We start from the raw sequence: 24,672 nt of genomic DNA, 5'->3' as shown, positions 1-24,672 counted from the left end.
CAGTAGGAAAAAAAATGCCCATTCACTATAGCAATAAAATCTATGAGCAGTAGGAATAAATCTAACAAAAATATGTAAGATCTTAACAGATCAAATAACATTGAAGAGTAGGAAAGACCTGAATAAATGAATTATACCATGTTCACAGATGGTGAGACTCAACATTATAAAGATGTGAATTCTCCCCTAAATTAATCTATAAGTTCAATACAATAATGAAGCTTGTCAAACTGATGCTAATGTTTATGAGGTAGAAGGGTCGACAGCATTTTTGAAAAAAATGTTACTTGAAGCCAGGCCTGGTGGCTCAACACCTGTAATCCCAGCACTTTGGGAGGCCAAGGTGGGTGGATCACCTGAAGTCAGGAGTTCGAGACCAGACTGGCAAACATGGTGAAACCCCGTCTCTGCTAAAAATACAAAAATCAGCCGGGCGTGGTGGCGGGCTCCTATAGTCCCAGCTACTCAGGAGGCTGAGGCAGGAGAATTGCTTGAACCCAGGAGGTGGAGGTTGCGGTGAGCCAAGATCGCGCCATTGCACTCCAGCCTGGGCAACAGGAGTGAAACTCCGTCTCAAAAACAAAAACAAAAACAAAAGAACGATTTCTGGCCGGGCACGGTGGCTCATGCCTGTAATGTCAGCACTTTGGGAGGCCGAGGTGGGTGGATCACCTGAGTTTGGGAGTTTGAGACCACCCTGACCAACAGGGAGAAACCCCGTCTGTACTTAAAAAAATACAAAATTAACCGGGGTGGTGGTGCATGCCTGTAATCCCAGCTACTCAGGATGCTGAGGCAGGAGAATTGCTTGAACCCAGGAGGGAGAGGCTGTGGTGAACCGAGATCTCGCCATTGCATTCCAGCCTGGGTAGCAAGAGCGAGACTCCGTCTCAAAAAAAAGAATGATTTCCTTATGTGTTTTAACATTTTTGAATCATTCATTCAACAACATTAATTGACTATCTGTTGTCTGAGAGCTGTTCAAGGAGCTGGAATACATAAGTAAGCAAAATAGGCAAAGTCTCTTCTCTCTTGGACTTTACATTTTAGTAGGAGAAGACAGATAATAAACAAATACATAAAAGTACAGAGAGTGAGAAGGAGAGCTTATAGGTTGTTAACGGAAAGCCTGTCTGATAAGGTGACGTTGGAACTGAAACCTATAGGAAGTGAAAATGTGAGCTCTGTGTTTATCTGGGGGAAGAATGTTCCAAGTAGAGAGACTGGCAAGTACAAAGGCTGTGTGGCAGGAACATACCTTGAATGTTCAGAAACAAGCAGAGGTCCTGGTAGCTAGAATGCAGTGAGTGAGGAGCAGAGCGGTGGAGATGAGGTTGGAGAAGTACTGGGATGGGGAGCATGCAGATCATATAGGGCCTTTTAGGTTATGAGAAGAACTTTGGAGTTGGATGATAAACCATTGGAAGGTTTTGTGCAGAGGAGTAATGTGATTTCACTTACGTTTTAGAAGGATCACTGTGGCTGCTGTATTCAGACTAGGCTGAAGTTGCAAGGAAGCTATTAAAATAGCATTTAGGGTCAGGTGCGGTGGCTCACGCCTGTAATCCCAGCACTTTGGGAGGCCAAGGCGGGCGGTTGAGGTCAGGAGTTCGAGACCAGCCTGGCCAACATGGCAAAATCCGTCACTACTAAAAATACAAAAATTAGCTGGGCGTGGTGGCAGGCGCCTGTAATCCCAGCCACTCGGGAGGCTGAGGTAGGAGAATCGCTTGAACTCTGGAGGCGGAGGTTTCAGTGAGCCGAGATCACACCACTGCACTCCAACCTGGGCAACAAGAGTGAAACTCCATCTCAGATAAATAGCCTCTAGATGATAAGTGATGGTGACTTGGATCAAGGTGGCAGCAGCAGTCTTGGAGAGAAGTGGTGGGATTTTGCTATTCTGAAGGTAAAACCAACAACATGGAGTCAAAGACGACTCAATGTCTTTGATCTAAACAGCTGGTAGAATGGAGATTACATTTCCTAAGATGGATAAGACTGTAGGAAAGGTAGATTTAGGATGGAGGTGAACAAAAAGTATGGTTTTGCACATGTTAAGATGCTGTGATTGGCTGGGCGTGGTGGCTCATGCCTGTAATCCCAGCATTTAGGGAGGCCAAGGCAGGAGGATCGTTTGAGCCCAGCGGTTTGAGACCAGGCTGGGCAACATAGTGAGACTGTGTCTCTATTTATTTAAAATAAATAATTTTTTTAAAAAGATGCTATGATATTATGAAATATGTGTTTGGTCCTCATCCCTCTTTCCTGGGATACAACTAAAATCCTTAGAATCTCCAAAGTGATATCTTTTTGTATGCTCATGAATTGACTGCTGGCTGGCTGGCAGCCTCTAGGTAGCTTCAGGTTTGGGGCTGGTCACCAGAAAGATCAAGCAGGAGTAGAGAGGTAGGACTTTCAGCCCACCCCCCAGCCTCTGGGGAAGAGAGAGAGGCTAAAAGTTAATTTGATCACCAATGGCAAATGCTGTAATCAGTTATGCCTACATAACGAAGTTTCCATAAAACCCAAAAGGACTGGATTTGGAGTGCTTCCAGATAGCTGAACATGTGGAGGTTCCTGGAGGGTGGTGCACTTGGGGAGGGCGTGGAAGCTCCAAGCGCTTCCCACGTGCCTTGCCCTATGCATCTCTTCATCTGTATCCTTTGTAATATCCTTTATAACAAACCAAGAAACTTAAGTGTTTTCCTAAGTTCTGTGAGCTACTCTAGCAAATTAATCAAACTTAAGGAGGGCGTTATGGAAACCCCAGTTTATAGCTGGTTAGTCAGAAGCACACATAAAACAAGCTGGGGCCTGCATCAGAAGTTGGGGGATGCCTTATGGGACCGAGCCTTCAACCTGTGGGATCTGATGTTCTCTCCAGGTACATAGTATTGGAATTGAATTGAGTTACAGGACAACTCGCTGGTGTCGGTGCAGAGCTGATTGCTTGCTTGGTGCTTGAAACTATGAGCCTGGATGGGATCTAAATACTCCCTAGGGAATGATATAGGTAGAGAAGATGTTTGAGGCCTGAGACCCAATACATTCCAAAATTTGGAGATTAGGAAAATGGAGAAGAACCAGCAAAGGAGACTGAGAAGGAGTAGCCGGTGAGGTAGGAGAGCCATGAAGGAGTAGTGTCCTGGTGGTCAAATGAAGAAAGTGTTTTAGGATGAAGACAATGATCAACTGTGTAGGCAAAATGAAGATAAAGAAATGATCATTGGATTTGACAACATGTGAGTTACTAATAACCATAAAAATGGTTTTGGCCAGGCCCGATGGCTCACACCTATAATCCCAGCACTTTGGGAGGCCGAGGCAGGCAGATCACCTGAAGTTGAGAGTTCGAGACCAGCCTGGCCAACGTGGTGAAACCCCATCTCTACCAAAAATACAAAAATTAGCTGGGTATGGTAGCATGCGCCTGTAATCCTAGCTACTCAGGAGGCTGAAGCAGGAGAATCTCTTGAACCCGGGAGGCAGAGGTTGCAGTAAGCCAAGATCGCACCACTGCACTCCAGCCTGGGTGACAGAGTGAGACTCTATCTCAAAAAAAAAAGTGGTTTTGATGGATGGTGATGAAAACCTGATTGGAATGGGTTGATCAAGAGAGACAGGAGGAGACATGGAGACAGCAAATACAAACAAAACAAAGCAAAACTGTTCCAATGAATTTTGTGTAAAGGGAGTTGAAAAGAAAAATGGAATAGAGGCCAAAAGTAGATGTGAAATCAAGGGGAGGATTTTTTTGTTTTTTGTTTTTGAGACAGAGTCTTGTTGTGTCACCCAGGCTGAAGGGGAAGTTTTTGTTGGCACATGTGTTTGTTTGTTTTTGAGTTGGAGTCTTGCTCTGTCGCCAAGGCTGGAGTGCAGTGGCGCAATCTCGGCTCACTGCAACTTCTGCCTCCCAGGTTCAAGCGATTCTCCTGCCTCAGCCTCCTGAGTAGCTCGGATTACAGGCACCTGCCACCACACCCAGCTAATATTTGTATTTTTAGTAGAGATAGGGGTTCGCCATGTTGCTCAGGCTGGTCTAGAACTCCTGACCTCAGGTGATCCGCCTGCCTCAGCCTCCCAAAGTGCTGGGATTACAGGTGTGAGCCACCGCGCCCAGCCTGTTTGTTTGTTTGTTTGAGGTGCAGTCTCAGTCTGTTGCCCAGGCTCTAGTGCAGTGCAGTGGCGCAATCTCTGCTCACTACAACCTCCACCTCCGGGGGTCAAGCAATTCTCCTACCTCAGCCTCCCGAGTAGCTGGGATTACAGGTAGGCACCACCATGCCTGGCTGATTTTTTGGTATTTTTAGTAGAGACGGGGTTTCACCATGCTGGCCAGGCTGGTCTCGAACTCCTGACCTCAGGTGATCCGTCAGCCTCGGCCTCTCAAAGTGCTGGGATTACAGGCATGAGTCACCACGCCCGGCCTCTGTTCATTTTTAAGATAGGAGATATTTGATATCATGTTTATACAATATTGGTAATTATCCACTTTATGTACAGAGGGGAATGATTTTGAGTTCAGCTTAAGCATAGTTTATTTCTGCCTGGCTTGGATTCAGAGACCCACCCTTCCTAAGCAATGTTGCATTTGCTTCTGCAAGGTGCCCTGAAGGCACCACCAGCCCAGGACCAATTTTCACGTTAATTTTTCTTTTTTTTTTAACTTTATTTATTATTTATTTATTTTTATAGAGATGGGGATCTTACCATGTTGCCCAGGCTGGTCTCGAACTCCTGGGCTCAAGCGATCTGCCCACCTCAGCCTCCCAAAGTGCTGGGATTACAGGCATGAGCCACTGCGCCCGGCCCATGTTAATTTTTCAGGTTGAGATTTCCCACACCAAGCAGGTAAAGTAAATCTGGTCTCCAGAATCTCACAAGGCAAACCACTGGGCTTCAGTATCTCACCTAAGGCCTTTTTTTCCCTACCCAGGGCCCTGCAAAGACAAACTTTTTTACCTTCTCCTTGGACATACGGTCAGAATTTTTAGTCCCTTTTCACTAAGGTTGTGGTCCTCAGAGGTTTCTAACTTCCCAGCTGTCAGTTCTAATAGATCAGAGTTTGGTACTGGTAAGGACCTAGTCCCTTAGCCATTACTGGCCCACAGAGCTTGGGCTGTGCTGCCTCCGCTTAGCTGGCATCTAGGGATTTCTACATCTTTCTTGCAAGTCCAGCCACACATTTAAAAAACTTCAGCTGTATTTTATCCAGCGTCTCTAGGAATTCGTGGCAGGAAAGTTTTCACCTATCTTGCTGGAACCAGAAATTTTTCTCCTCACTCTACCTGGCTAATTCCTGCTCACCTTTGAGGTCTCAGTTTAAATGTTACTTCTAAAGAGGTATCCCTAACTTTGTCCATCTCAGTCTAAACTAGGATACTACTCATAGCCCCTTTATGCTACTCATAGCACCTTCTTTTTTCTTAGCACTTATTGTAACTTCATACAAGTCTTTGTTGAATTTAATTTAACTTTTTTTTTTAATACGGAGTCTCACTTTGTCACCCAGGCTGGAGTGCAGTGGTGCAATCTCAACTCGCTGCAACCTCCACTTCCTGGGTTCAAGCAATTCTCCTGCCTCAGCCTCCCAAATAACTGGGATTACAGATGTGCGCCATGATGCCCAGCTAAACTTTTTTTTTTTTTTTTTGTATTTTTAGTAGAAACAGGGTTTCGCCATGTTGGCCAGGCTGGTCTTGAACTCCTGACCTCAAGTGATCTGCCTGCCTCAGCCTCCCAAAGTGCTGGGATTACAGGTGTGAGCCACCACTCCCGGCCTAATTTAACTTTTTTAGAGACAGAGTCTCTCTCTGTGGCCCAGACTGGAGTACAGTGAGTGGCATGATCATGGCTCACTGCAGCTTTCACCCGCTGGGCTCAAGTGATCCTCCTGCTTCAGCCTCCCAAGTAGCTAGGACTACAGGTGTTCTCCATCACACCTGGCTAATTAAAAAATATATATTTTTTTTTGTAGAGACAGGGTCTTGCTGTGTTCAACAGGCTGGTCTCACACTCCTGGGCTCAAGCTGTCCTCCTGCCTCTGACTCCCAAAGTGCTGGGATTATAGGTGTGAGCTACCACCCTGGGCTGGAGTCTTTGTTTAATGTCTGATAACACTTTTAGACTGAAAACAACATGAAGGCAAAAATCAAATGTGTTGGTTCAGCATAGAGCAGAAGGCCTGATTTATTGAAGATGCTTGGCTGGACGCAGTGGCTCATGCCTGTAATCCTAGCATTTTGGGAGGCTGAGGCCAGAGGATCGCTTGAGCCTAGGAGTTCAAGACCAGCCTGGGCAACATAGACCTCATCTCTATATTTAAAAAATGAAAGAAGATGCTCAATAAATTTTGCTAATAAAACAAGTAATTTTCTAAAATCTAATAACGGTCTAGTTGTTTTTTTGTTTTTTGTTTGTTTGTTTGTTTGTTTTTTCAGACAGGGTCTCGCTCTGTCGCCAGGCTGGAGTGCAGTGGCGCAACCTCGGCTCACTGCAGCCTCCACCTCCCAGGTTCAAGCGATTCTCCTGCCTCAGCCTCCCGAGCAGCTGGGACTACAGGCACGCACCACCACGCCCAGCTAATTTTTGTATTTTTAGTAGAGACGGGGTTTCACCATGTTGGCCAGGATGGTCTCCATCTCTTGACCTTGTGGTCTGCCCGCCTTGGCCTCCCAAAGTGCTGGGATTATAGGTGTGAGCCACCACGCCTGGCCAATAACAGTCTAGTATTAAGTGATATGTTGAAACCTATTATCTTCTGTGTCTTGGCGATTATATTCTCCAACAAGAAAGTGTTCTTAATGGAATAAAAGAGGCTTCTGATTATTATTTTAGTTGACTCACCTTAGAAAAGGATTGTTCATTTTGGGAGGCTGAGGCAGGAGGATTGCTTGAGCCCAGGAGTTAGAGACCAGCTGGGGTACGTGGTGAGACCTTATCTCTACTAAAAACAAAAAAACAAAAAAAACAGGCATGGTGGTGCACACCTGTAGTCCCAGCTACTTGGGAGGCTGAGGTAGGAGGATCACTTGAAACCAGGAGTTCAAGGTTGCAGTGAGCTTTTTTTGTTTGTTTGTTTTTGGGGTGTTTGTTTGTTTTTTGAGATAGAGTCTTGCTCTGTGGCCCAGGCTGGAGTGCAGTGGTGTGATCTTCGCTCACTGCAACCTCCACCTCCCAGGTTCAAGCGATTTGTCTGCCTCAGCCTCCTGAGTAGCTGGGATTACAGGCACCCGCCACCACGCCCAGCTAATTTTTGTATTTTTGGTAGAGACAGGGTTTCGCCATGTTGTCCATGCTGGCCTCGAATTCCTGACCTCAGGTGATCTCCCCCGCATTGGCCTCCCAAAGTGCTGGGATTACAGGAGTGAGCCACTGTGCCCAGCCACAGTGAGCTTTGATCACACCACTGCACTGCAGCCTGGGCAACAGAGCAAGATCCTGTCTCAAAACAAAATAAAATAATTGTAATGTAGGTTTTGGTAACCACATGTGTCTTTTCCTCTTCAGAATGGAGATCTCCTCTCATCAGTCTCACCTCCTGCAGCAACTGAACGAGCAGCGCAGGCAAGATGTATTTTGTGACTGCAGTATTCTAGTTGAAGGGAAGGTCTTCAAAGCACATCGAAATGTATTATTCGCTAGTAGCGGCTACTTTAAAATGCTTCTTTCTCAGAATTCAAAGGAGACAAGTCAGCCAACCACAGCTACATTTCAGGCTTTCTCCCCTGACACTTTTACAGTTATCTTGGACTTCGTGTATTCTGGCAAACTGTCTCTTACTGGTCAGAATGTCATAGAAGTGATGTCGGCTGCTAGCTTCCTTCAGATGACTGATGTCATAAGTGTATGTAAGACTTTTATTAAATCTTCCTTAGACATTAGTGAGAAAGAAAAAGATCGCTATTTCAGTCTCTCAGATAAAGATGCCAATTCTAATGGTGTAGAACGTTCCTCTTTTTATAGTGGTGGCTGGCAAGAAGGAAGCAGTTCTCCACGTTCTCACCTAAGCCCAGAGCAAGGAACAGGTATAATAAGTGGAAAATCTTGGAATAAGTATAATTATCATCCAGCCTCCCAGAAGAATACTCAACAACCCTTGGCCAAGCATGAACCAAGGAAAGAGTCCATTAAAAAGACCAAACATTTGAGATTGTCACAGCCTTCTGAAGTTACTCATTATAAGTCAGGCAAACGAGAAGTACGAACATCTGATTCTTCCAGCCATGTTTCCCAGTCTGAAGAACAAGCACAGATTGATGCTGAAATGAACTCTACTCCTGTTGGCTATCAGTACGGTCAAGGATCTGATGTCACATCCAAAAGCTTCCCAGGTACCCAAAAAGAGCATAAGTCCCCTCATCCAGGTTCCAAACTGCTATATTAATCAGTCTACTGTCAAAACACCCTTAGTTTCAGGTGCTCTAAGCAGTTGAAGCAAGTGATTTTTTTCAAAAGTTCTATTTTTGTAATGAAATTTATTTAGTAAGGATAGGCGTTGTGGCTCACGCCTGTGATTCCAGCAGTTTGGGAGGCTGAGGCGGGCAGATCACCTGAGGTCAGGAGTTCAAGACCAGCCTGGCCAACATGGCAAAACCCCGTCTCCACTAAAAGTACAAAAAAATTAGCCGAGCATTGTGATGTGTGCCTGTAATTCCAGCTATTCAGGAGGCTGAGGCAGGAGAATCACTTGAACCCGGGAGGTGGAGGTTGCAGGGAGCTGAGATTACGCCACTGCACTCCATCCTGGGCGATAGAGTGAGACTCTGTCTCAAAAAAAAGAAGAAATTCATTTCATAAAACGTGGATTTAAATTTTTTAATTCAAAATAATATTGAATAAATATAATGACAATCAAAATAATAAGAATACTAAGGGTCAAAACCCATGATTTTCCAAACCTGTATCTGTGGGTGGTTCGATTACTCTTAAATGTTTAAAGCTCTTTTCTAAATAGTTCAATCCCTGAGACACATATTTTCACTTTAAATAGTTTTTTTTTTTCCTGTGTATTTACTCAGAGGAGTATTTAGCTTATTAAGATACAAATACAGACCGGGCACAGTGGCTCACGCCTGTAATCCCAGCACTTTGGGAGGCTGAAGCAAGCGGATCACAAGGTCAGGAGTTCGTGACCAGCCTGGCCAATATGGTGAAACCCCATCTCTACTAAAAATACAAAATAAATTAGCCGGGCGTGGTGGTACACGCCTGTAATCCCAGCTACTCGGGAGGCTGAGGCAGGAAAATTGCTTGAACCCAGGAGGCGGAGGTTGTGGTGAGCTGAGATCACACCACTACACTCCAGCCTGGGTGACAGAGGGAGATTCCGTCTCAAAAAAAAAAAAAGTATTTTTTTTTTGAGACAGAGTTTTGCTCTTGTTGCCCAGGCTGGAGTGCAATGCTCAATCTTGGCTCACTGCAACCTCCGCCTCCCGGGTTCAAGCAATTCTCCTGCCTCAGCCTCCCAAGTAGCTGGGATTATAGGCATCCACCACCACGCCCAGCTAATTTTTTGTATTTTTAGTAGAGAAGGGGTTTATCCATGTTTCCCAGGCTGGTCTTCAACTCCTGACCTCAGGTGATCCAGCCGCCTCAGCCTGTCAAAGTGCTGGGATTACAGGCGTGAGCCACCACGCCTAGCACATAATTTTTTTTTTTTTTTTTTTTAAGGATTGCCTGTAGTCCTAGCTACTGGGGAGGCTAAGGCAGAGCATCACTTGAGCCCAGGAGTTAAAAGACCAGCATAGACAACAGAGTGAGACCCCATCTCCCACCCAAAAAAGAACAAACACCTCACATACAACCCATAACACTGATACTGTAAATCTACCATGGACCAATATGCAACATGAGACATCTCATTTTCATGATAATAGTAAAATGCAGAAAGACCATGTAAGTTGACAGTTTCAGAATAATCCTCCCTCACTGGAAGTAGAGAATAGGGATAAGAAATGCATATCACAATTTTCCCCCCAATTAATCAGTTAACAAATTTGCTTAATAGTTTCCATGTAAATTTAAAGGAAAATTATATTAAAATGAAACTCCTGAAGGTTGTAAGGTATAGATTATATATTTATTTTATTTTATTTTGCTATTTTGTAGAGATGGGGTTCTCACTGTTTCCCAGGCTGGTCTTGAACTCCTGGCCTGAAATGATCCTCCCACCTCAGCCTCCCAAAGTGCTGGCATTACAGGAATGAGCCACCATGCCCAGCCTGATTTTTATTTTAGAAAAATTTCAAACATATACAAAAGTAAAGAGAATGGTATAATTAACCTCCATGCACCCATGACCTAGTCCCACAACCTCCAACTCATGGCCTGTCTCATGTCTGTATCCTTACCCCTAACCCACTCCCTTTATTATTTTTAAACCAATCTCAGACATCATATGTTTTCACCTGTAAATAGTTCAGAATGTGTCCTTAAAATATTATAGAAAAAATATAATACTATTATCATACCTAAATTGAACAATAATTTTTTTTTTTTTTTTGAGTCAGGGTTTCACACTGTTGCCCAGACTGGAATGCAGTCGTGCAATCTTGGCTCACTGCAACTTTCACCTCCCGGGTTCAAGCGATTCTCCCACTTCAGCCTCCCAAATAGCTGGGACTACAGGCGTGCACCACCACACCTGGCTAATTTTTTAATTTTTGGTAGAGATGGGGTTTTACCATATTGGCCAAGCTGGTCTCAAGCCCCTTACCTCAAGTGATTTTCCTCCAAGAAAAAAGCTTAAATATTAAATACTTTTACTTTGAAATTGTGTACAGTTAAAAAATATAGTACTATTTTACATTTAAAATCTAATGACCCTACTGCATTAAATTAAAAAAAAAAAAAACATGACGGGCTGGGCACAGTGGCTCACGCCTGTAATCCCAGCACTTTGGGAAGCTGAGGCAGGCAGATCACGAGGTCAGGAGTTCAAGACCAACCTGACCAACATGGTGAAACCATGTCTCTATGAAAAATACAAAAATTAGCTGGGAGTGCTGGCGCGTGTCTGTAATCCCAGCTACTCAGGAGCCTGAGGCAGGAGAATCACTTCAGGAGAACCCAGGAGGCAGAGGTTGCAGTGTGTGGAGATTGCGCCATTGCACTCCAGCCTGGGCAACAGAGCGAAACTCTATCTCAAAAAAAAGAAAGCATAGCAGTCTGAATTTACCCAACTTTCTAAATATATCAAATACTGAAGTTAAAGTTCTATGCTTAGGATTACATTGACAATCTAGTCTTAATAAAATTTCTTTCATCTCTTACTTTTTGGGCTAACTCCTTGTGAATTCTTTTTTATTTTAAGTTTATTTTTTTCTTTCCTTGTTTCCATTGGGCTTGGATTGGATTCTTTCTGTTACTAGAATTGTTATGAACTTTCCAGTGATTTAATCAAAGCGTCTCTTGACAGATGATCTGCCTCGGATGCGATTCAAGTGCCCGTACTGCACACATGTGGTGAAGCGGAAGGCAGACCTAAAGCGCCACCTTCGTTGTCATACAGGAGAAAGGCCCTATCCATGTCAAGCTTGTGGAAAAAGATTTAGCAGGCTAGACCATCTAAGTAGCCATTTTCGAACAGTATGTATGATTTTTTTTCATCGTTTTACTAATTCTTTTTTGGTTTTTGTTTTTGTTTTTTTGAGATGGAGTTTCACTCTTGTTGCCGAGGCTGGAGTACAATGGTGTAACCTCAGCTCGCTGCAACCTCTGCCTCCCGGGTTCAAGCAATTCTCCTGCCTCAGCCTCCCAAGTAGTTGGGATACAGGTGTGTGCCACCACGCCTGGCTAATTTTTGTATTTTTAGTAGAGATGGGGTTTTACCACATTGGCCTGGCTGGTCTCGAACACCCAACCTCAGGTGATTCACCTGCCTCAGCCTCCCAAAAGTGCTGGGATTACAGGCATGAGCCACCACGCCCGGCCTTGTTTTGTTTTTTTTTGAGACAGGGCCTCTCTCTATTGCCCAAGCTGGAGTGCAGTGGCGCCATCTCAGCTCACTGCAGCCGTGACTTCTCAGGCTCAAATTATCCTCCCGCCTCAGCCTCCTGAGTGGCTGGGACTACAGGCCTGCACCAACATGCCAGGCTAATTTTTGTATTTTTATATTTTTTGTAGAGATGGGGTTTCATCATGTTGCCCAGGCTGGTCTTGAACTCCTGGGGTCAAGTGATCCACCTGCCTCAGCCTCCCAAAATGCTGGGGTTACAGGCGTGAGCCACAGTACCTGGCCCATCATTTTACTTCTTAAGAAATATGTACAGTTGGCCAGGCACAGTGGCTCACACACTTAATCCCAGCACTTTGGGAGGCCAAGGCGGGCAGATTACTTGAGGCCAGTTCAGTTCAAGACCAGCCTGGTTGACTGGGCGCGGTGGCTCACGCCTGTAATCCCAGCACTTTGGGAGGCCGAGGCGGGCGGATCATGAGGTCAGGAGATCGAGACCATCCTGGCTAACATGATGAAACCCCGTCTCTACTAAAAATACAAAAAAATTAGCCAGGCGTGGTGGCGGGCGCCTGCAATCCCAGCTACTCAGGAGGCTGAGGCAGGAGAATGGCGTGAACCTGGGAGGTGGAGCTTGCAGTGAGCCGAGATTGCGCCACTGCACTCCAGCCTGGGCAACTGAGCGAGACTCCATCTCAAAAAAAAAAAAAAAAAGACCAGCCTGGCTAACATGGTGAAACCCCATCCACCAAAAATACAAAAATTAGCTGGCATGGTAGTGCACACCTATAATCCCAGCTACTCAGGAGGCTGAGGCACGAGAATTGCCCGAACCCAGGAAGTGGAGGTTACAGTGAGCTGAGATCGCGCCACTGCACTCCAGCCTGAATAACAGAGTGAGACCCTGTCTCAAACAAACAAACAAAAAAAAATGTACATTTATGGGCTTTAGGATCATCTCATTTGCTGAGGGAAATATTTTCACACAACTCTACCATATTTAAAATTCTTCCAACTTAGTGTTTTTACTTTGCACGTAAAGTGTAATTATGTATATTGATTTTTATCTCCTTCGAGACCTTGAAGTGGGGTATATTCTTTTGATGGTAAATAGTTTTATATTTCCATTTTAATTCACTTAGTCTAATATGTTTTTATATACTGGTCTGTTCAGAGCCAAAGATAATATAAACTGTATAAATGCTTTAAGTGTCTAGGTCAGAATCACTACTGTAGATACTCAGCATCTACCAGTGATTACTGAATCCTTGTCTGGTAGGATCTCAGTCTAGTTGCGGCTGTCCAACCAAAGGAGGTCTCCACTACACCTACTTTCTTTTTTCTTTTTTTTTTTTTGAGACAGAGTCTCACTCTGTTGCCTAGGCTGGAGTGTAATGGCATGATCTTGCCCCACTGCAACCTCTGCCTCCCAGGTTCAAACAATTCTTCTGTCTCAGCCTCCCGAGTAGCTGGGACTATAGGTGCCCACCTAGTTTTTGTATTTTTGGTAGAGATGGGGTTTCACCATGTTGGCCAGGCTGGTCTTGAATTCCTGACCTCAAGTGATCCATCTACCTCGGCCTCCCAAAGTACTGGGATTACAGGTGTGAGCCACCACGTCTGCTGGTCTTACATTTTTAGATATCATATGGTCTCAGGAATTTGAGGAATTGTATTGGTTTATTATGTTTGGATCCACAATTATTATTCCTTTTGACACTCAAATTTTTAGTTTTATCCAGTGAACAGGCTCTACCTTGATGCTGGCTCTTGTCTCCTTTTGTCACAACTCCATTAAATTTTGAAAGTGTCCTTGTTCTCTGGCTCCAAAAGAGGCCTAGACTCACTTTGTACTTTCCCTACCACAGAGCTGGAATCAGCCATTTCTCAATCCATTTCCTTTAGTGGAAAGTGAAATTAGAGCCCAAAGTCTGGGCAGTCATTGTTATGGAGGTGTCATTTCTTTTACACTATTTCAGTGGATAGAGTTAGAAGATACATATTTTGGAGGGATGGACATGAATCTGTATCAGAGCTTGTAACAAAAACAATACCACATTTGATACCCATAGTTTTGTTTGTTTGTTTGTTTGTTTTTTGAGACAGAGTCTTGCTCTGTCATCCAGGCTGGAGTGCAGTGGCACGATCTCAGCTTACCACAACCTCCACCTGCTGGGTTCAAGTGATTCTCCTGCCTTGGCCTCCTGAGTAGCTGGGATTACAAGCACATATCCGGCTAATTTTTTTTTTTTTTTGTATTTTTAATAGAGATGCGGTTTCACCATGTTGGCCAGGCTGGTCTTGAACTCCTGGCCTCAAGTGATCCACCCACCTCCACTTCCCAAAGTGCTGGGATTACAGATGTGAGGTAGTACGCCCAGCCTAATACACATAATATTACTATCTCAGGAGAAATCAGAATTCATTCAAATCATGTACTTTTAATGTTTACTGATTAATATGTCAACAGTTACACACAGGATAATAACTGTACTAGTGGTAATTCCATACATTTTCCTACATATTTTACCAGACTGTATTAGCTTTCTTGGATTTTTTTTTTTTTTTTTTTTTTTTTGAGATGGAGTCTCACTGTGTCATCTAAGCTGGAGTGCAGTGGCACAATCTCAGCTCACTGAAACCTCCGCCTCCTGGGCTCAAGTGATTCTCCTGCCTCAGCCTCCCGTGTAGCTGGAATTACAGGCGTGTGCCACCATGCCCAGCTAAGTTTTGTATTTTTTTTTTAGTAAAGATGGAGTTTTACCATGTTGGCCAGGCTGATCTCAAACTGCTGACCTCAAGTGATCCACTCACCTCAGCCTTCCAAAGTGCTGGGATTACAGGTGTGAGCCACAGTGCCCAGCTTCTTGGATTTTTTTACTGTGTTTGGTGCCCTACTTCTGCACTGTCCTGACTTTATTAAATGAATATTCCATAAACATTGATTCAACATTATACAATTAATTTTTATAATTTTTAGATTAGAACCCATAATCTACTGTTCTGACAGCTATTGAACAAAATTGTTTATTACTAATTATAATACGTAATTATTCCTCACTACAACTGTTTACCAAAGCATTTCACACATGTTAACTAATTTGGTCCTCACGTTAACCCTGTGAGTGATATTTCCATTAGCCAAAGGAAGCAAGCAAAGATAATACTAGGCTGATATGTAGAAGCAGCACCATAGTAGTTGTTTATGATGAGTGTCCAGTAGAATTAGTCAGGCTTCTCATCTGTCTGGGTGGTGCCCATATCTTACCAGTTAAATATTTTAACTGTCACCCTAAAGCAGGTTTATATAATGTTTTAAATTACTTGCTCCAAGATACATGGTTAGTAAGTGACGAAGATAGTAAATAACTAGAACCCCAACCCTTCCAATCCCTGTGGTCCTCTTTCCACCAGATCTTTTATTAATAAAAATGGCAAGTTCTCCTTCTATCTAAAATATTAATAAATTTAAATTTATGCAATATTTTTCTTTCTCTAGTAAAATAACAAAAAATTAATACACAGAACAAGAGAGATTCCACCCCCCGCCCCCACCTCAAATTAAGATATGTTCAGCCTGGAAAACAGTGAGACCCTTTCTCTATAAAAAAAATTTTTTTAATTAGCCAGGTGTGGTGGCATGCACCTGTAGTCCCAGCTCCTCGGTAGGTTGGAATGGGAGGATTGCTTGAGCCTGGGAGGCTGAGGCTGCAGTGAGCCATGGTCACCACTACACCGTAGCCTGGGTGACAGAGCGAGACCCTATTTTAAAAATAAAAAGTATGCTGGGCGCGGTGCCTCACACCTATAATCCCAGCGCTTTGGGCGGCCGAGGCAGACAGATGACGAGGTCAGGAGTTTGAGACCAGCCTGACCAACATGGTGAAACCCCGTCTCTACTAAAAATACAAAAATTAGCTGGGCGTGGTGGCACATGCCTGTAATACCAGCTACTCAGGAGGCTGAGGCAGGAGAATTGCATGAACCCGGGAGGCGGAGGTTGCAGTGAGCCGAGATCGCACCATTGCACTCCAGCCTGGGCAACAGAGTGAGACTCTGTCTCAAAAATAAATAAATAAATAAATAATAAAAATAAGTAAATAAGTACATGGCACATAGTGTTTGCAATTATTATTATCATAGGAAGTTACCTCAGATACCAAATGCTATTGGATTAAGGGATAGGTGAAATTATTATGTCATATTAATAATAAAAAACATGATAGCCACTATTTAGAGAAAGCTGATGTTTAATATTTCTGTGACATCAATTCACCACTAAAACCCTTGATCTTTTTCTAATAATAGATGTTAATTTGAGTTTAATGCATGGCTTTGAACATCTTAAGTTTATGAACTGGTACCTAAAATATCAAACTGTCCTGCTTTTGAAAAATCACTTTTATCACTATTTAAATCTCTACACAGATTCACCAGGCATGTAAACTCATCTGCAGAAAATGTAAACGTCATGTGACAGATCTAACAGGGCAAGTGGTACAGGAGGGAACCAGGCGCTACAGACTGTGTAATGAGTGTCTTGCAGAATTTGGCATAGACAGCCTCCCCATTGACTTGGAAGCTGAACAACATCTTATGTCCCCATCAGATGGAGATAAGGATTCCAGATGGCACTTGAGTGAAGATGAGAATAGATCCTATGTGGAGATTGTAGAAGATGGGTCTGCTGATCTGGTCATCCAACAGGTTGATGATAGTGAAGAAGAAGAAGAAAAAGAAATTAAGCCCAACATTAGGTAGCTGTAATGTGAACCAACAGAGCTGGCATGTCTGCAATTTACATTGACTTCCTGTATCTCTCTCTTTCTATGGTCGGAGTCTAGTTAACAAATTTATCACACTGACTTTAAAGAAATGATCTGATATAACTTGCATGCTTTCTGAACAGGCCATTGTATCCATTCTGAACTTTGTTGCCCTAAAATGTGTTGCTGCACTGGAAAGAAAGAACTAGCTTGAGTTGGCTTGATGGATGAACAATTATCCTCTTACTTTCATTACAATCCTCTTACTTTATTACAGAGATACCCTTTTTCTTTTAATATTGGAGGATCTACTTAGCAAACTTTTTTCAAAGAAAATACTTTAAATAAATTCACCACAACCAAACTTTATGTAAGACAATTTCAAGGTGTTTCAAAAACACATAACTACCAATGTTTAATTTCACAGGGAACCAGTTAAGAGCACATTTAAGGATCTGGCAACCCACCTTACTAAACAAATTAGTCTTTCTATTAATTTGAGATCTGAAACAACCTGTCATTACTCTGATATCCTGAACGTTTAAGGATTATGGAAGAAGACTAAAATGTTTGAAATCATTCATATTTGAAATTTTTATCATTAGCTTAAAAATTACTCTCAGTATTGTTAAAAAAAAAAAGTAGAGGCTGACCAAAGATTATATACAGATATTTTCTTAAAGCAGGAAACTAATGTTGCCTAAAAGTCAAGGTAGTTTGTGAAGACAATCTGTCAATATGGTTGTCCATCTCTCTAAAGAAAAACAGGCTGGGCGCTGTGGCTCATGCCTATAATCCCAATACTTTGGGAGGCCAAGGCAGGCGGATCACAAGGTCAGGAGTTTGAAACCAGCCTGGCCAACATGGTGAAACCTCGTCTCTACTAAAAAATACAAAATTAGCCGGGCATGGTGGCGGGTGCCTATAATCCCAGCTACTCGGGAGGCTGAGGCAGGAGAATCGATTGAACCTGGAAGGCAGAAGTTGCAGTGAGCCGAGATCACACCGTTGCACTCCAGCCTGGGCAACAAGAGCGAAACTCCGTCTCAAAAAAAAAAGGAAAACAAACTAGGAGGTTCTTACCATATATGAGTGATTTCTAACGTTTATGTAGTGCTATATTATTTATAAAGTACTCTCTCATGTATTTTCTCAGTGAGGTGGATACTATCTCAGATTTACAAATGAGGAAATTAAGGTCAGAAAGTCTGAGAGATAAAACTGATGATTGGACAGGGTCTGATTTTAAACAATCCTCTTTCAACCTTCTCTCCCTGTATGTCTCCTGAAATGGCAAAGAATAGAAGTCAAACCTCACCAGTTGGCAGTAATTATAAAAATAAGCCAATCAGAATTAGAAAGTATGAAAGGAGGAATTGAATCATTTTCAACAACATACAATATCTTGATCTAGAGATTTTCAAATAATGCTAAGTAATGTCCCTACAGTACCTATTGGTATGTTTTTATGTCAAGTTATTTATATGTAAATTTAAAGTATAAAACTATTTGAACAAATTATTCACTTAAATATGTTGAACATTTTTGCTTCTCTTGTTTATATAATATTTTCAAAACAAACTTTTCTCCTAGTATACAAAGTTTAAACTTCTCCCCTTTGGGCTGGGCCCAGTGGCTCACGCCTGTAATCCCAGCACTTTGGGAGGCTGAGGCAGGTGGATCACCGAGGTCGGGAGTTTGAGACCAGCCTGACCAACATGGAGAAACCCCGTCTCTACTAAAAATACAAAATTAGCCGGGCGTGGTGGTGCATGCCTGTAATCCCAGCTACTCAGAAGGCTGAGGCAGGAGAATAGCTTGAACCCAGGAGGCAGAGGCCGCGGTGGGCTGAGGTTGCGCCATTGCACTCCAACCTGGGCAACAAGAGCGAAACTCTGTCTCAAAAACAAAAACAACAACAAAAAAAACTTCTCCCCTGCATAAATTATGAAACATTCCAAAATTACAGCTAAATTAGAGAAGCATTGTTTTAGTTCTAAAGGTAAAATCTAAATATCTGAAGTAGAGAACTGAGCTTCATAAAGATCTCTTCTGCAAGTTATCACAGTGAAGCTTGATAGAATTTCACTGTATATGGAGAGGCTCCATCTATTTTACTGTTTTTTTTTTTTTTTTTTTTTTTTTTTTTTTTTTTTTTTGAGACGGAGTCTCGCTCTGTCGCCCAGGCTGGAGTACAGTGGTGCAGTCTCGGCTCACTGCAAGCTCCGCCTCCCAGGTTCACGCCATTCTCCTGCCTCAGCCTCCCGAGTAGCTGGGACTACAGGCGCCCACCACCACTCCCAGCTAATTTTTTGTATTTTTAATAGAGATGGGATTTCACCATGTTAGCCAGGATGGTCTCGATCTCCTGACCTCATGATCCGCCCACCTCGGCCTCCCAAAGTGCTGGGATTACAGGTGTGAGCCACCGCGCCCGGCCAATTTTACTGTATTTTTAAATGCCATGACATACCTCAAAATTATCCTTTTTATGTTACTATTTTCTCTTGTTCTTTCATTAATTATTGTCCTTGATACCAATTTCTAGGCTAAATTGGTTACTTTCTTTTAAAAAATTTAAAAATAGATGAATAACCATTTGTTTCATGGTACTTAATTGAGACTTTTTCAAGATTCCCCTGATGGCACATTTGCAGTTGCTTCAAGACTGGATGATGTGCATTGAGTTCTCTGTTCTCCCAACATGGCTGTTCCTAAATCAGGATTCTGGTTTTTTTGAGACGGACTCTCGCTCTGTTGCCCAAGCTGGAGTGCAGTGGCGTGATCTCGCTCACCACAACCTCTGCCTCCCGGGTTCAAGCGATTCTCCTGCCTCAGCCTCCTGAGTAGCCAGGACTACAGGCATGTGCCACCATGCCTGGCTAATTTTTGTATTTTTAGTAGAGACAGGGTTTTGCTATGTTGGCCAGGCTGGTCTCAAACTCCTGACCTCGTGATCTGCCTGCCTCAGCCTCCCAAAGTGCTGGGATTACAGGCGTGAGCCACCACGCCCGGCCTAAATCAGGATTCTTAACAATTAAAGTGTATCTGAATGAGGAAGGAAATGCTTGTCATTCTCTAGTCTTACCCTATTAATACTGACACCTTTTGAAATTAAAACCTGATTTTTTAGTTGTTGGAGCCAGTAGGAAAAATGGCTGATTTGAACCTTTTTCATATAAATGAAGTAGTGCTTGCATGTGTGTACTCTAATGCACTTTAGTCTATGATCTAAATGTCCTTTTATGCTATTATCTTCTGCATGCAAACTTTACATACATCAGCATGAATATCCAACATTCACTGAACACAGTGCCACCAGCACTTGTAATTGCCTTTTCAGAAATAATGCTTTCTCATAATTGTTTATAACAAGCATCAAACTATCCCCACAAAACAACGATCAAGTTCACCAAACTAGACAAAGAATCTGTTGTATCATTTTAACATCATAGAAGAACATTTGACATGTTTGTAAGTTGTAAATAATGACTCCAGTTATAGCATATATATCTAAGACGTTAGAGACCAGTTATTTTCTAGAGTGAAACTGTCTATTGATGATTTGAGAAAATTGAATTCTTTGGTTTTTACATGTGGGCAAATGTTACATAGGGGTATAATCTGTTTAAATAAGCTTTATTTATGCCAAGGATTTTTTTTTAATATCAAGACTTGGTTAGACCAAAGTTTGCTCTTGCAGGAATGCCATTTATCAGCTTCTGAATGCCCTTCTAACTCCATTACCCTCAAGAGTGTCTGGGTATAGGATGAAGCATTACAAAAAGAAAGCACCACTGCAGTCATGCCTAGTGTCTGGGAGAAACAAAATGGACTAGACCTGCAGTTTAAAATAATTTAACCCGAGAAACTCTTCAAATGAATTGTTTCCTAAAGATGCTCAAATTTAAGGGATAAACTCTAAAATCAGAGCTGCTGTGGTTAAAGTCCCCCACAAACCTTTCCCCAGACACCTCTGCAGAACTCAGGTGCACAACGTTGAAAACCATGGAATTAGACAACTTCCTGAATTTCCTTTGAGCCTTGCAGCCTCATTTCGTTACTCCTGTTACTCACTGTGCTTATAAGCAGATAACCATGTGGTCTCTTAGTGAAGCAAATCACATCCTTAGCACATGATGTTCCTTCTATGGGTATCAGATCTTAAGACTTTTTAAAATTTAGGAACAAATGTTTCAATATTATATTTTCAGTAATGCAATCAAAATAAGCATAGTTACTGTTTTCTGTATGGCTAAGTACTGCCTAATGGATGAAAGAAGTTTGGTGCTTCAATTATTTATGAGCTCAGAACTCAATTCATTAAAGTCATTTTGCCAAGTCATGCCAAGATATATTGAAATTTCCACTCATATTGGTTTTTAAAATTTTTTTTAGTCCTAAAATTAATAAGTATGGAAAATCACTAAAAGCAGTGTAGGATAAGGTGTGTTTAACTGGCCGGGCACGGTGGCTCATGCCTGTAATCCTAGCACTTTGGGAGGCCGAGGCGGGCGGATCACTTAAGGCCAGGAGTTCGAGACCATCCTGGCCAACATGGTGAAACCCCGTCTCTAGTAAAAATACAAAAAATAGCTGGGCATGATGGTGGGTGCCTGTAATCCCAGGTACTCGGGAGGCTGAGGCAGGAGAATCGCTTGAACCCGGGAGGTGGAGGTTGCAGTGGCTGAGATCGCACCACTGCACTCCAGCCTGGGTGACAGAGCGAGACTCCATCAAAAAAAAAAAAAAAAAAAGATGTGTTTAACTGGGAAGGGTGATAATAATAGAATAATAGGTACAGGAGGACCAAACTTTAGATTATAAACCAGAAAGTTTTATGTTATTTTATATGAGTGTATCAGTATTACTATTTATCATTTATATAGCATTTTATATTTGCAAAGTGTTTAATAATTTTTGTTATTCTTTACATATATATGAAATAGGACAGTTATCCCACATGAAAGGTAAATAAATTGAGGCACAGAACAGTAAAAAAAGCCTCAGGGTCAGGCGTGGTGGCTCACACCTGTAATCCCAGCACTTTGGGAGGCCAAGGCGGGTGGATCACTTTAGGTCAAGAGTTGGAGACCAGCCTGGGCAATATAGTGAAACCCCTTCTCTACTAAAAATACAAAAATTAGCCAGGCATGGTGGTGGGCACCTGTAATCCCAGCTACTCTGGGGGCTGAGACAGGAGAATTGCTTGAACTCAGGAGGTGGAGGTTGCAGTGAGCCAAGATCACGCTACTGCACTCCAGGCTGGGTGACAGGGCGAGACTCCATCTCAAAAAAAAAAAAAAAAAAAACCTAAGACAACCCAGTGAAATGGTAGCAAAAAATAGGAAATAGAATGATCACATTTTCTGAATCCTAGACCATCAGCCTAATTCACTGAGGTGTGTTGTGTATCACTCTATTTTATAGATGATTTTATATAAGTTAACAGTGGATTGTTTTAAAGCTGACGTCATTGTATGTGGATACATTCTATATGGAATAAATGTTATGTAAAGGATGTGACTTTAGTTATGTCACAGGATCCTTAGGGTGTTGCTTTGCCACCAGCCAGAAACCTCTTGGCCGGTGGCTCCTCTGCTTGGGTTTTGCTTGTGCCTGCTGGGCTCATTCCACTCATGTGGACTGGCAGGCTGTGGTCCACTGGTGGTACCAGCCTGGATCTCATGCCTGCCGAGGGTGAGCCAGGCACGGAGTGACGGGTGTGTGAGTGAGCTAGCGTGGGGTCCGGCCACTGCACACAACCAGGCACACTGGCTGCAGCGGGGTGGACAGCTCTAGGCGCTGGCACAGGCACCAGCTCCATGCCAGGCTGCAGCAGGACCAGACGTACTGAAAGCGGCTTCCGCTGCGGGCATCAGCATTTGGACAAGTGGAACGCAGTGGTGCCTGAAAGCTCAGAGATGCCAGGAACTGCAGAGCCCCAAAGAGGGTGTTACAGCATGTCACACCATAGCTCAGGGAGCCCCGAGGTCTGGGCTGCCAGAAGGGCTGCAGCTCTTCTCTCCTCGTCGCCCACAACGTGGTGAGCAGGGAGCGTGTTTCAGCCCTGCTTGTGTTACAGCTCTTTCAGTCCACCATTTGGTGGATCCCGAGTTCTTTTCCTGCATCCGAGAAGAATGAGGTACGCAGACAACTGGAGGGTGAGCAAGGCCGAAAGGAGCTTCACTGAGCAACAGAACAGCTCTCAGGAGACCCAAAGTGGGTAGCTCCTTTCCACAGGCAGGTCGACCTGATGAGTGTCCAGATGACCAGCTCTCACCCAAGAGGAGACCTGCAGGCAGGTCCTTTTAAGGAGACTCAAAGCGGGTAGCTCCTTCCCGCAGCTGGTAGTCCTGACAGGCGGCTGAGTCTGCTGAGACCAGGGGTTTTTATGGGCTCAGAAGGGAGGAAGTGCATGCTGCTTGGTCTGTGGGTGTCCATGGGCAGCCCAGAAAACACCACAAGTTCTTACTCTAGCCCTGGACTCCACCAGGAACTGCCAGACCAACCCCCAGGCTTCAGGCATTCCCTGGCTTGAAGGGGGGATTTCACTGGGAACCCAGCCTTTTCCACCCAGGAACCTGTCTGCCTCCTGCCATCAACATGCCCTCCATGGTGCCCAGGCTGTTTGTGCCAAGGGGCGCCTGCAGGCCCAAACCAAGCCACCGTCATCAACCCCCTGACTGGCTTCCCTCCCACGCACATGGGTGCCCAAAGTTTAGAGGGGGCTGAGGTGGCAGGGGGCTGGCGTGTCAGTGCCACCTCTAGCATGCTCAACCTGGCCAGGTCACGACAACACCTAGGTTTGGCCCAACTTTGCTCTGCAACAGAGCAGGTGCAGGAGCAGAAAGAGGCCAGGGAATGGGAGCAGGCACTTCTGAGCCTGTGGGCGCTGGGAGCTTCCCAAGCCCTGAAGAGTGCAGGGATGCCCAGGTCTGGAGCCGCAGCTGGGCGGCTGCAGCTGTGCCCAGGAGTGTGGGACTCCAGCCCTGCCGATTCAGTAGGGGCAGGGCTCCTGCCTGTAGCCAGCCCCTGTGGGCTTCGTGGAGCCGTGAGCCTCAGCTGCGTTTCCCTCACTGCAGCTGGCATCACAGCAGAGGCTGTTACAGACGGGCCACTGGTGCCTTTAGTTACAAGAGTTTTAATGATAAAATTCAAGTTATCACAGAAATGGTAGTATATAGCCAGCTGTTTTATATATTGTGAAGTATAAGTAACATATAATTTTGATACAGGAGTTTCTTAACTATTCCTGCTAACGGACCTATGAATAGGCCAGAAAAATGAAATCCACCGAGGATCTGTAAACTTCATTTTCACGTCAGCCTTCTCCCCACAGAACTGTATTAATGCCACCAAAAAAGTAAAATATTTAAATATAATGTTAACAAGTAATGAACCACACAGCAATAGAAGCAAAGGGACTCTTGAAGTCAAAATATCTTGAAGTCAAAATATTTTGCAATTACTGAAATAGTATAACACTTTTCTCTACTCTTTCTTTTTTTTTTTCTTTCTTCAAACCATCAAAATCCGTTGCATACTTTCTCACTTTTAAATAGGAAACCAGAGGCTGGGTACAGTGGCTCACACCTGTAATCCCAGAACTTTGGGAGGCTGAGGTGGTCGGATCATTTGAGGCTAGGAGTTCAAGACCAGCCTGGCCAACATGGTAAAACCCCATCTCTATAAAAAATACAAAAATTAGCCTGGCGTGGTGCCGCATGCCTGTAACCCCAGCTACTCAGGAGGCCGAGGCACAATAATTGCTTGAACCTAGGAGGTGGAGGTTGCAGTGAGCTGAGATCACGCCACTGCACTCCAGCCTGGGTGACAGAGCAAGACTGTCTCAAAAAGAAAAAAGGAAACCAGAGACCAGGGAAATACCCTTTACCTTTACCTTTGCGCTTAGCTAGATCATTTGCAAGCAGAATTTTATACTTT

General features: G+C 43.7%; 1 protein-coding gene across 10 annotated transcripts in view; it reads left to right on the top strand.

Moving 5' to 3' along the window:
- ZBTB8A (zinc finger and BTB domain containing 8A) overlaps positions 1-22,246 on the top strand; it is a 69,385-nt gene extending 47,139 nt beyond the window's left edge. For 4 of the 10 annotated variants that reach the window (XM_055102943.2, XM_055102949.2, XM_055102942.2 and 1 more), the window contains 2 exons: positions 7,513-8,336; positions 11,423-16,376. In XM_055102943.2, the coding sequence (XP_054958918.2) occupies positions 7,514-8,336; positions 11,423-12,063 (1,464 nt within the window). In that variant the 5' untranslated portion in view covers position 7,513 and the 3' untranslated portion in view covers positions 12,064-16,376. The other 6 variants (XM_055102959.1, XM_008965514.4, XM_055102961.2 and 3 more) reach the window with 3 other exon arrangements.
- The last annotated feature ends 2,426 nt before the right edge of the window (positions 22,247-24,672 follow it).

This window comes from Pan paniscus, chromosome 1 (genome assembly GCF_029289425.2).
Source record: "Pan paniscus chromosome 1, NHGRI_mPanPan1-v2.0_pri, whole genome shotgun sequence".
Lineage (NCBI taxonomy): Eukaryota > Metazoa > Chordata > Mammalia > Primates > Hominidae > Pan > Pan paniscus.
Note: the sequence above shows the minus strand (reverse complement) of the source record. Positions and strands in the feature narration are given on the sequence as shown.